Consider the following 14,042-nt stretch of genomic DNA (forward strand, 5'->3'; position numbering starts at 1 on the left):
ACCATATATTTTTGGAAAGTATACATTCTGACAAATCCAAAATAGGTAATTATGTCTTTCTATGCTAAACTACCATACTGCAAAGCAACGCTAAATGCAGCGGGTTTTATGACATTTCTGAAAATTGTCTAGAGATATTGCAATTGGCCGCATTTGTCTCCCCTAAATTCGTACATACAATTGTAAAACACCCTAAATATTGATGCCACGGGTCTACTGAACAGTTTGATGCCCAATATGCATAGATATACCAAAGCATCTGGCATGTGCGGACCACCAAATAAATTTGTGTATTTGATTTTTTTCTGTTGTCTTTTCGCCTTCTGTGAAAATAGACCAGTGACTGCGTATCGCACCACAAAACCCCCTAATAGCACAAATACCCCCCAAAACCATATATTTTTGGAAAGTACACATTCTGACGAATCCAAAATAATTATGTCTTACTATGACAAACTACCATACTGCAAAGCAACGCTAAAGGCAGCGATTTTTGACATTTCTGAAAATTGTCTAAAAATATTGCAATTGGCCACATTTATCTCACCCAATTTATTACATACAATTGTAAAACACCCTAAATATTGACGCCAAGGGTCTACGGAACAGTTTGATGCCCAATATGCATAGATATACCAAAGCATCTGGCATGTGCGGACCCCAAATAAAGATAATACATATGAATTTTCTCCGCTGCCGATTCACCTTCTGTGAAAATAGACCCTGGACTTAATATTATGTGCCCAAGACCCTCTAACAGTGGAAAGATCCCCCAATCCCATATATTTTTGTAAAGTACACATTGTGGCGAATCCAAAATTGCTAAAAATTTGTTTGTACTCCAAATGATCAAAGTGCAAACGACACTAGAAAAAACAACAATGCAAATAACAATGCAAGCATAAAATCATAAAAAATCAAAAACAATTAGGCAAATCAATGACATAACAAAATAACTGATCCGACAGCGTGGCTAGCGGTCAGAATGCTTGATCCAATAGTCACGCTGTGAAATCAACTGTTTTTAGCGAAATAACATGAGGAAAACTGATAAAATGAAGAACTAAAAAAAAAAAAAAATTAAAAATACGTGTATGCTTGTGTATGCATGTGTGTATAGCTCTAAAAAGTGTGTAAATGTGTCTATATGTGTATGTAAGTGTGTAAATATGTGCAAAAGTATGTAAGTGTACAAAAGACAAAAAAATCCAGAAAAGCAAATCCAGATTGTGACACCACAATCTTCTGAAACACCTGTATTACTGTTTTCATAGGCCTCTATACAGCTGGTTGGCTAGAGCTTCGAAGGAAGAAATGACTGCCACCTTGACTACTGTGGCCTGGTTACTGGGGTCCGGATGGAGCCACCACCATGCATTTACCAACTGACTAGCATAGAAATAGTTTTGGAGGTTAGGAAGGGCTATCACCCTTTTTCTACTGGGGCCTGCAACATTTGCATGCTAATCCTAGGCCTCTCCCCTGCCCAGATAAAGTCTCTGATACATGCCTCAGGCTGCTTAAACCACGCTTTCGGGAGTGTAATTGGTGCATTGAGGAACGCATAAAGGAACTTTGGCAGGAATATAATTTTAAAGATATTGACTGACCTGGGAGGGATAAGGGTTAATTAGCCCAATGCTGTAATTCAGTTTTCAGGGATCTAATTATCAGGGCTAAGTTTAGTTCTTTAGTCATTGTGGATTCTGATACCAAAGTAAGTGAATGAGGAGACCCATTGAAGTTGCGCGTCGTGTTCTCTTTGGACGTCCAAATCTATTGGGAATATAATTGACTTCCCCCAATTGACCCTGAGGCCTGAAAGCGTTCCAAACTCAGTAATTTCTTGCAACATTATTGAGAGGGAATCTTTTGCGTTGGCAAGGTACACCAGCTTGTCATCCGCATAAAGCGAGATTTTCTCTTCCAGCCTCTGTAATTTAATTCCCTCAATATTAGGGTTATTTTGAATTATAATGGCTATTGGCTCTATGGCCAGAACAAAGAGCAGAGGCGACAGCGGACACCCCTGTCTCATGCCCCTCACCAATGCAAACTCCTGCAACAGTTCCGCATTCACCAATATGTTGGCTCTGGGTGAGTCATACAGTGCTAGTCTCCCAACCAATATCTAGTCAAAAGTGGCCATAGATAGGGCCACTCCACAGTGTCAAAATCTTTTTCATTGTCCAGTGACACAACAACTCTTTCACCTGTAACATCATGCGTAGCCCACATATTTGTGAATAGGCGCCGTATGTTGACATCAGTGGCCCTATTCGACATAAACCCTGTTTGATCTGGGTGGATCAGGCTTTCAATAACCCCCTTCAATCTATTTGAAAGTATTTTGGCTAATATTTTTATATCTGAATTTAATAGGCAAATGGGCAGATAGGATGCACACTTATCCTCTGGTTTCCCATCTTTTGATATAAGGGTAATTGTAGCCAGCTTGGAGCTATCCGGTAAGTGAGCCCCCTGTGGGATTGCATTAAAAATGTAACTGAGCTTGGGTCCCAAGAGTTCCTGGTTAGCCTTGTACCATTCTATGGGGAACCCATCTGGACCTGGGGTCTTACTATTGGGAGACCATTTGCTTGACAAAGGGGTTATGCCCCGAAACGTTGCATCCGCAAATAAACGAGCAAGGGTTTCCCTGCTAGAAATATCCTGTTGTGCCGGTGATTTTCTCTTCTCCGATTGTTGTGGAGGCTGCCAATACCTCCTTCATCGAGCACCAGGTGTCACGAGATTTGGACGGCCAGGGTGTGTGCTAGGTGACTCCTCTCATTCCTATTGCCTCAACCACCTCCTCAGAGGTTATCTGCTTGTTAAGACCCTCTGCCACCTCTGGAGAGAGTCTAGGAATTGGGGTACTGCGTAGGAAATGGTCCAAAGTATCTGGCGTACTCTCACTCTTAGAACTATATAGCTTAGTGTAGAAATTAACAAATTCCTCGAGGATCTGATCCTGCCCCCTTCAGCTATCAACCTAGGGATTGAAGTTAGTTGCCTGGGATCCTTTGAAAGGATGGCTAGAAGTTTCCCACTTTTATCCCCTTTATCATACCAGAATGCGTCTCTCTCAAGGTCCCCCTGTGAATACTTATTGACATACGCCAAATTAACCTCGCTCTGCGCAGCCGCCAGGACTGCTCCCAGTGAATCATTCGGCTCCATAATAAATTTCTGCTTCTGCCTCTCCCAACTTCCCTCGAAGAGACTCCAGTGTGTTGTGTATTCCGCAATATTATACGTATAGTGTATGAGAAATGTAGAGTCCACAGCCAGGTAAAAGATGCAACCAAGGTTCCCAGAGATGAAACGATTTATTCAGATTATCCAGCCCAGAGACAGCAAATGATACAGAGATCTTTCAAAATGTGCCCACAGGTTATACTTCCTTCCTTCTCTCTCTCCCTCTTCTTCCCTTCCTCTTCTCCTCTGCTTCCTAATCTCTCTTTCAGCCAAAAACCAACTCCATACTGTTTCTAGGCCATTGACCCAAATGGGGAATGGTTCTGATTGGCTGATGACAAGTTAAACAGGAAAACCAGCTAATTTCTTTAGATGTCCCTTTTACCAATAACAACTGTACAAAAAGTTCCTCTTTAAAATGTAAAAGACCCTCTCCAGATGGTCTCTTAGAATGTGTCCCACCTATTTCTTATCTACATTTTATTACAATACAGGATGTCCTCCTTTGAAGGAGGCAGATAACTACCTGGGGGTTAATTACAATCCTTTGAAGCAGGCAGGAACTCCTACATGTGTGAAATGTGTGTACAGCTGTCATTGGAAAAATGCTAGAGTTATAAGATATCTTATCATATATTACTACACTCCCCCACTTGGATCAATTCTACTCAGAATTGATCCACATGAAGAAACGCCTTTTTTTTTTAAACTTGCTGGCATTTCATAAGTGTAGACAGTTCTAGATGTTTCTTGGTTTCCCTTGCCCTCTTAACTTGTCTCCTCCCACAACAATATAAACCAAATAGAATACATACAAGTATAAATTGAACCACAACAAAAACCATAGAAATAGTTCTTATCAATGGGTGTGTGTAAGTATTATATAGAGGGTATACTCCACCAAGGCTGCTGGAACTCTTTAGAAATTTTAATTGAACTAGCAATATTTTCTTTTACCAATTCTTATAACCCTATGATTCTCTTGTTATCCCTCTTAAATAATGTGTCCAACTCAACTGTAAGTGAAGGTATTGTCTTAAGCAATGGAGGAATCATGGATTCCCAGTCACCAAATTCATTTTGGGTAATGTCCAGAACTGTTTGCTTTATTTTGATATTTGCATATATTTCTTCATCCTCTATCCTCAGCATGCCCATTGTCAAGTTCACACACCACCCAGTCAAAGGTGCCTGGCATTGGACTCGCTTTTGCCACGTAAATGAAGGTACCCCTAATGCACAGACTTTTGGGCCCACTCCATGTATAATTCTTTTCCATCCCTGGTTCACATCTCCAGCTTAACAAGACAAGTTCCAGAGTGCAAAGCAGTACACCCATCCATATGCTCTAGCTGTTCAGGGGTGCAGGAGCAAAGCCATGCGCGGTCGCGTCTATCACAGCAGTTGGGGTCAAGCAACTTCCAAACGTGGTCCTCTTTTATAATCAGCTTGTTCTGTGTAAGAAGTTGCTTAAGTACAGTGGTGTCATTTTTCACCTCCAGTTCTCCAAGCACAGTCATTTTGTAGGCAGGTGTGGGGTAGGGTTTCCAAACAGGGATGTTGATAGTAAGTGGTATCACCTGTTTCCCAACTTGATTTTTGTTGCATGAGTTCTCAAGGCTTGTTATTTTAGCAAGTGCCAAGTTCTTACAGGTAATGCCGTTGTTTCTGACCAAACCAAATACCAAACTTGAATTCATTATTCTTGGCCACTCTCCTCTTTTCACCTCCTGTAGGCCAAGGCTTAGGTGTTCACTCAGTAGATTTCCTATTACTCCACATGCCATAGCTTTGGACACATTATTATGGTTAAGCGACTCATTTAGCGCATTCACAGATATTTGAATGTTATGTAAATCTGCAGCAATGGTGTGAATGTTCTGAATATCAAGTTTTACTTCAGATAGAGTGTTAAAATCCACTCGTCCCTCTTTAAGCAGTATCTGCTTCAATCCGCCCACAAAATCTTGTTCTCTACTATTTAGACCTTCTAGGTCAGCCCTATTCAAAATTGAAGTACCCAAACTGAATCCTGAGATAATGTCAGTACCCAGATCCCTTTTTGATACTCTTCTAAAACTGAGCCCTTGTGTAGTATCCCAAGACAAATTTAAATGTGCTTGAAAGACAGTTTTAAACTATTTTCTCATTGTCTCTGGCAGCTCTCTAATGAAAAATTTAACAATAATGGTAAAGACACATAGGAAACATCATTATATACAAAAGTTTCAGTCTGTTCAATAAACAGTCCATGTTCTGGCCACTGGAAAGTCGTGGGACAGTCCTTATAATTTGTTATTTCTCCCACACAGTGCAGCATCTTGTTTAACTCTAGCTGCCTTAATCAGCAAGACATATGCCCCTCTTGCAAATCCTTGCCTGCGTCCCAAACTACTTGTTCTTGGGTGGAACCCTGATTAAGTGCCCAATACTCTTTAAACAGTGTTTCGAAGGTGTCCTTAACCTGCTCATGACTAATCCACTTTGGAGGCAGTCTCTATTGCTGCAGTCTGCTCCTCCCTCCCAGCTGCAATTCTACCTGGAGGGAAGCATGGCCAGAGCAAATTCTTGGGATGAATGTATTATAGAAAGGGCTTGGGGAGATGCTACAGCCAAGTCTATTCTGGACAGAGCTGTGGTGGATGTGGTATAACATGAATATTGCTTCTCTGCTGGTTAAGCCCATCTCCACACATCCGTAAAATTTGTGGCATTCAGCCAATCCCCCAGAGCCCCAGATTCTCCCCTGAGTGGTCTGAGCCTATCCATCTCTGGGTCTGGGCTGAATGTAACTATTGGTGACTTGATAACAGTGGCATGAATAACACATCCCAACATGTATATGACAAAATAGTGGCAACAACAATTTAAATCCACACGTCAGTCTCTCTGGGTGGTTATTAGTTGAAGCTGTTGGAACCACTCACAGTGATGCAGCAATAGATTCCCTGTGTAGCTGGTGATAATGGTGCACATGAGGTGTAGTTCTAACCAGTGACCACAGGGGGGCAGCAAGCCGTTTCACACTGACATAATCGAGCACATACACAAGCTGCACAGTATAGTTCCACAAAGCACATTATAGTTCCACTGACTCATCAAGTTGTGCCAAGCACAGGGCAGTGCAATGTATGGGCACAGACTGGGCTCAGTCACATAGGGTGCTGGTAGCACAAATCCCAGAGGGTGATATGGAGATGAAGGCTAGGGGAAATGCAGCACTTTGCTCTTATTTTGCTCTCACACAGGGATGATGTGTGGGCTTTATGGAGCAGCCCATTAATGACATTGACCTGAGGGATTGGACATGGGGATGGACATTGGGTCCCCCATTCTGGCGCACAAACAAGATTCTGAGATGATGCAAGGCTTGCCTTAATAACAGTGTGTACAAAATGGCTCCTGCTTGCTTGCTATAATTATTAATTCCCAGACTGAAGGATCCAAGATTCAAATAATTTATATAGTGTAACTAATGCTTGACTAATGTGATAAAATAGGATTTTGAATATTTTTTTTGGGTGACGGGTCCCCAAGTCCATTTGGACAAAGAGCATTCATGAGGGAAAAATCCATTCACTCTCGTTGAACAATAGAGTGGGTGATTTGGAACCCACCGTAACCCCTAAGGATATTCTGTTAAAACCTGTAGCCCATTGCTTCAATCAGCAGACATTTTTAAACTACATGAGTGCTCTAGTATAACTAGTATTAGTAGTAGGGTAATAGTAGAGCACGCATGTAGTTAAAACAAAATGTCTACTGGCTGAACCAACAGGCTACAAGTTTTACCAGATTAGAGGAGGTGATATGGAAACTGCCCTATAGTCCAAAGAGAGTGAATGGATTTTCCTCATGAATGCCCTCAGTTTAAATGGACTTAACAAAAGTATCATCCTTAATACTTTCATTTGATAAAGTGTATGTCATTTCCTGATCATATTTATGGATCATGTAATTTTTATCCTCATTGGGGCAAATTCACTAAATGGATAGCGTTACTTCGGCAGTGCGAGCCTTGCAAATCGAAATGTTAGCGATCGCTTCTGCCTATAGAAACTTGGTCCTCTTATGCTTAGGTCTATTTGAATAAGGTGGGTACATTAAAGTCGTATGGACGTCTTTATTAGAGATGTTGGTGCCACTTATTATTACAAATGTCCAAGGAACCTGAATAAAGACAAAAGAGATCCTCTAATGCATTACACACAAGTACACCCTATAATGTTCCATGCCCCTGAAATATCTGGGGAAAAATGTTAACACAAAAAAGTTCAACAGTTAGGACTTTGGCAGGCAATCCCGCTTTAAAAAAAGGACAAGTCGCCAGCATTTTTACAACTTTAATGCATTTCTGGCAGACAGGATATGATGCAACTGACATAAGATTGTGAAAGACGTAACTTCATTTTAGCAGTTCGCCTGGTCTGAGGTGGTGAAGGAAACTCTGACGAAAGAGGTAACATTCAGTAAAATTCTCACTTTACTGAATTTGCAGAGTAACAACCGTTTGCCAGAGCGAAAAGGTGCCTGGCGATAAGAGTGTGAAGGAACGCTAGCAATGGTCTCGTTCACTAGCGAATTGTCCTCTACACCTGTTAGTGAATTGGAGATGTCTTTGCGGATGGAATTTCTGGCGAATTGACTGTATCGTTGGCCACTTCACCCTTTTTGTTAATCTGCCCCATTGTGTATGAAACATCGATTGAATTTACTATTCTTACTTTATTGTAGTGATCACTATTTTTACTTTATTGTAGTGCTCACTATATGCTGAAATAATTTTGCACTTTTAGATGCAGCTAGGCAGGGCATCAGAACTTGGCAAATATTTGTATCTTAATTTTGATTTAGAAGAGATTGCTGGGTGCTGTGGTGCTATCTTGAATGAGAGGATGGTGGGGTATCTACTGCATTTGGTAGCTTGGAGGCAGATTCTGCTGTGCTACACTTTGAATACATGCACTACAAAGTGTATGGGGCATTTGAAGTTGTTTTATCACACCTCATTGGTTAAGCAAGTTGCTATATTTTATTGAAATTTAATGCGACTCTGGCCACTTACTGGAAGCTGATTTGGTCACTTGCGGTATGTTGATTGCCAGACAATTTTTGAACATTTTGTACTCTTTAACTTTAGGCAACTTTCCTTTTCATTTTGTTTGCCCAGGAAAATTATATATTATTTTGTTCATGACAACCTAAGCTTTCAAAATATGCTAAGCTTAGGTGCTTTTGTGTAATTTAACTTTATAATATATGGTTCCACATTTGCGGAAAAAATACTTAATTATTTCTCCATAATATAAACACACGTATCAGAAAGAATTAATATTATGCAAAAATTAAAACTCATTTGGAAAGTCCCATGTTACCTGGATGCACCAGTACAAAATATGCATAGTTGTATGGAGATTTTTTCACTTGTACAGGTCAAAAACTCCCTGAAGTACATTACCAAATTTCCAAAGCACGTCTCCAGAAATCTGCATACTGAAGATTTCAAGGACAAAAAGTCCACTAACAGTAGATTTGCCATAGAAAGCCATACATTTTTGGAAAGAACAGATTCTGGCCAATCCAAAATAGGTAAATATGCCTTTCTATTCATAACTACCAAGTTAAAATGCTTTCCTAAATCTGTTGGTTTTATTATTTCTTTCCTCCAAACTACCATACAGCATACAAAGGCAAATCACTCTTAAAATATATGTCTACTGAGAAGTTATATGTCTACTGAGCAATTTGTCACATTTATCGTGCACATACAAAGGCAAATCACTCTTAAAATATATGTCTACTGAGCAGTTTGATGCCCAATATGCATAGATACCTTTTTGCTTTATGGGATTCAGTCCTGTGACAATTTTGTCAGAGGACCAACATGACAATCCCATTGACATGTTTCCCAGGGGCTGTCATCCAACTTAACCCAAACTAGTGCTCTATAAAGTGGATTATTGACCCTCTCCTTCCACTAAACTATGCAACATGATACGCTCCACCTCCGTTTGGCCCTTGGATGCACCTGTGTGAGGACAATCCTGGGAGAAAGAAGAATAGCCTCCCTCTCAACCTGCACTCCTCTGTGGTGGAACGCATTAAAACTGACCGTAGAAGAGCAGGAAAAAAACGATCTTCAGTAAAGGGCCTTTTGAACAGTACTAAGCATGTCTTTATGCAGGATTGAAATATGAGACAAATTTGATTGCTTTTTATGATAAGGTTAGTAAGAAGTGGACAGTGTGGTTGCAGTAGATGTGATCTATTTGGATTTTGTCAAAGCGTTACAGTGCTTCACAGGCGACCGCTTTCTAAACAAAGGTCTGTTGGCCTTGCTAATATTTTCCAACTTCTCACTAACCTTTGTCCTACAGTACTGGTCTCCAGTGCTCAAACAGGACATTATTTAATTAGGGAGGATCCAGAGAAGGGCAACTAAGCTGGTAAAAGGTATGGAAAATCTCAGCTATGAGGAAAGACTGGCCAAGTTGCGGTTGTTCACACTGGGGAAGAGCCACTTAAGGGGTGATATGATAACTATGTATAAATCATATCATATAATATTCTTTTTGATGTTTTATGTACCAGTAGGTTCTTCCAGCTGACACATGGGTAGCCATACCAATTAGATGATAGAGATCCTGGCTAAATATTCAGAAGGGTTTTTTCTTATAGTGAGAGCTCGTACTGACTGACAGCTTTAAGAAGGGGTTGGATGGCTTTTTAGCAAGTGAGGGAATACACAGTTATGGAAGATAGCTCATAGTACAAGTTGATCCAGGGACTGGTCTGATGGTACATTCTCTGCTTTGAGAAAGATTCTTAGTGGGGTCCCTGTATTGGGTACAATGTTATTTAAATTGTTATAATATTGCCAGATGACACAAAGCTATTCAGCCATAAATCCATCCAGGATTATGCGATGATTATTATTATGCAATAATGATTATTAGCAATCTGGGCAGCTAAATGAAAGATGAGATTAAGTGTCAATAAATGTAAGGTTATCCACCTGGGATATAAAAATATGCACACCTCGTATACCCATAGGCAAATTCATAATTGAGAAGGAACCTGGAGGAACATTTTAGATAATACATTTGGCTGTACAAGCAATGCTAGTCAGCAGCTGCAAGGACAAACAAGTTTTTGAGTTGTAATAAAATGTGATTAGTGTGAGGAGGGGCAAATCTTCCACTTTAAAGAGCACTGGTAAGGCCCCATCTATAATATGCAGTGTAGTTTTGGTCTCCAGTGCTCAAAATATTATTGAAATAGAGAGGGTCCGAAGAAGAGCAACTAAGCTGGTAAAGAGTATACAAAGTCTCAGTTAGACCAGCAAAGTTGGAGTTGTTTAAGCTGGAGAAGAAGAGGTCCTTAAGGGGGAAAATGGTAACTATGTATAAACATATAAGAGGGATCATAATAATCTCTAGAATGCTTTATTTACGAATAGGTCTGTCCAGCTGTCATGAGGGCATACATTCCAATCAGAAGGGTTGGAAATGTTTTTTAGACAGACAGCTGCAAAGCTGTGAAATTCTCTCACTAAAACATTTGCACTAGCAGATACATTAGAAAGCTTAATGAAGGGGTTGGATGGCTTAAACTAGCAGGTAGACAGGTTTTATATAAACATAGACTGTTGACTTTGATGAAAGTGTGTCTTGTTTCAAACTAACATACTAGGTTTATATGTTACTACAGTATATTACTTACATTGTTTTCTAAACCCATAAGTATAACACCTCTGTAAAATTGTCTGAATGCTGCTGTTTGCAAGAGTCTGTAATAAGAAATTCAAAGAAATGGAGTGGATTTAGAATTTCTGCTGTACACGAGTTGCCATTTGTCTGTACATTAAAATTACAACAAATTGTACAACTGCATTACTTTAAGTTTTGTCAATGTACAGTGCAGTGCAAACCTTGGAGGTAAATGGAAATGCTTTATAAAATAATACCATTAATAGAGTTCCATTATTAATAAAAACACTAAAAGGGCAGTTTCTTGCATTGTAGGTTATTTTCAAGCATCCTAGAGAACTTGCAACAATCCCACTGCAAATAAGGACTCTAAAGTTGTTTTTGGCTCTAGTACTTTTGGTCTTAATTAATCCCAGACTGGCTCAATGATGTTAAAGGGATACTGTCATGTGAAAAACATTTTTTTTTCAAAATGAATCAGTTAATAGTGCTGCTCAAGCAGAATTATGCACTGAAATCCATTTCTCAAAAGAGCACACAGATGTTTTTATATTAAATTTTGAAATCTAACATGGGGCTAGACATATTGTCAATTTCCCAGCTGCCCCAAGTCATGTGACTTGTGCTCTGATAAACTTCAATAACTCTTTACTGCAAGTTAAAGTGATATCATCCCCCTCCCTTTTTCCCCCCAGCAGCCAAACAAAATAACAATGGGAAGGTAACCAGATAGCAGCTCCCTAACACAAGATAACAGCTGCCTGGTAGATCTAAGAACAACACTCAATAGTAAAAACCCATGTCCCACTGAGACACATTCAGTTACATTGAGAAGGAAAAACAGCAACCTGCCAGAAAGCATTTCTCTACTAAAGTAGAGTCACATGACTGAGGGCAGCTGGGAAATTGACAAAATGTCTAGCCCCATGTCAGATTTCAAAATTGAATTCAACAATTTCACTTGCAGACTTGCAACAATTGCACTGCAGATAAGGACTGTCTTAGTTGTTTTTGGCTCTAGTACTTTTGGTATTAATTAATCCCAGACTGGCTCAATGATGTTGAGATCTCTCTGTAAGGGTCATTCCATCTGTTAAATGATTCCTTGTACTTTTACAGAGATAGTGCTTAAAGGAAAACTATACCCCCCAAACAATCTATCTAAAAAGATATTGCATAAAACAGCTCATATGTAAAACCCTGCTTCATGTAAATAAACCATTTTCATAATAATATAGTTTTCTAGTAGTATGTGCCATTGGGTAATCATAAATAGAAAATTGTCATTTTAAAAAATAAGGGCCGCCCTATGGGGTCGTAGGATTCACTGTACTCACAAACATACCAACAAACCATACATGTTAGGTCACATGAGCCAATTAACAGACAGAGTTGTGTCTTTTGCTTCCACACTTCTTCCTGTTACAGTTAGAGTTGAAGTATTTCTGGTCAGGTGATCTCTGAGGCAGCACAGAGGCCATCATGAAATGGTGGGTCAAGGCAAGAGATGTAAAAGGGCAAGATTTACTTAAATATATATTCCAGTTTGGTAAGATTCTTTACTATGCCACTTAATATGATATGAACTATCTGTTGCTTAAAGGAACAGTAATGTCAAAAAATAAAAGCGTTTTAAAGTAATGAAAATATAATGCAGTGTTGCCCTGCACTGGTAAAACTGCTGTGTTTGCTTCAGAAACTCTACTATTGTTTATATAAATAAGCTACTGTGTAACAATGGGGGCAGCCATTCAATGGAGAAAAGGCTCAGGTTACACAGCAGATAGCAAATAAGCTCTGTCTGTCTAATGGTGTTATCGGTTATCCATTAGTTAACCTGTGCCATATAGCCTTTTTTCAATTTCTGCCATTGCTCCACAGCAGCTTGTTTATATGAACTATAGTAGTGTTTCTGAAGCAAACACATCAGTTTTACTAGTGCAGGGCAACACTACATGATATTTTCATTACATTAAAACACTTTCATTTTTTGGTGTTACTGTTCCTTTAAGTATTCATTTTAGGGGTATAGTTTTCCTTTAATGATTTTGGCTGGGGGCTGTTGATGTTTTGCAAAATGATTTTGAAACTGATCAAATGCTTCCCCGATGGTACTATGAGATGTTTAAGAATCCGTGCGTACCTCTCAGCTCTGAGTGTGCCATAAATGTTGATGGCAATGGATCAACAACTGCATTTGTTGCAATGCATCACTAAACTGCAGGGAATCAACACCATGCTCACTGTTACCTGCAGCCATTCATCCATGCAAATATCTCTAACCCATTAGCAAACAAATTGCCTTTTGTTATGGACAAATATTTTGGATTTTAACTTGTCAGTCTAGAACACCTTCTTCTATTGTCCAGTCCTTGCATTTTTATGTGTATACATAGATGAATCTCATCAGCTGCACTTTTCTGTTTCCAGTTCTCAACCTTGCCAGTACTTCTGGAGAAGAGCTTTGGACAACACATCTACAAAATACTGTCTACTGCAACATGTCTGCTTGGGCGAGACCTTGTGCATATAGGATAACCACTTTGTATCTTGCTATGGCCATTTTGCCATGGTGAAAATGTTATGGTTTAAACCATCTACTGTGACCTCACATTTTATAGTATGGTTAGTTTCTTTTTTTAAAGGCTGTTCAAATATATAATTATATTGCTTTACTTTATGCAATATAAATGCTTGGGACTCTAATATCACTTTTCATTGACAGACAAGTGCACAAGACACAGTACAATACTGTATATAGTGGAAAGCTAAGTGCGTATTCCAAATAAACTGGTAGCATTCTGATGAAACTACATACCTTCAGTCCAATTAAAGATAGCAGCAGGCTTTGAAAATCTTTACCAGAGTCGTGCATGAGATTGCTGTAGCAGTTCTCTATTGGCTTGCTTATTAACTCGTGCACCTAGAAGACAGGGATATCACTACTACCTTCATTGCATTATTATAACACATACAAGAAGTGCTTCAACTTAAAATAATTTTTTTAAAATTTTGTATGATGAATTACCCTAGCAAACGGGTAGCAGCTTAGAAGACAGATGGGAAGATGAAACGGAGTAGGCCTTAAAAACATACATAAGCAATACAAAAGCAAGAACAATAACTGAACCC

The 14,042-nt window shown here is 39.4% G+C and overlaps 1 protein-coding gene across 8 annotated transcripts in view; it reads right to left on the reverse strand.

Annotated features, from left to right (window-relative positions):
- Positions 1 to 14,042, reverse strand: part of helq.S (helicase, POLQ like S homeolog) — a 289,002-nt gene that overhangs the window by 97,738 nt on the left and 177,222 nt on the right. For all 8 annotated transcript variants that reach the window (XM_041579746.1, XM_041579751.1, XM_041579748.1 and 5 more), the window contains one exon: positions 13,729 to 13,833. In XM_041579746.1, coding sequence (XP_041435680.1) covers positions 13,729 to 13,833 — 105 coding nt within the window. The remainder of the gene's footprint in view (positions 1 to 13,728; positions 13,834 to 14,042) is intronic.

The sequence above is a fragment of the Xenopus laevis genome, chromosome 1S, assembly GCF_017654675.1.
Source record: "Xenopus laevis strain J_2021 chromosome 1S, Xenopus_laevis_v10.1, whole genome shotgun sequence".
NCBI lineage: Eukaryota > Metazoa > Chordata > Amphibia > Anura > Pipidae > Xenopus > Xenopus laevis.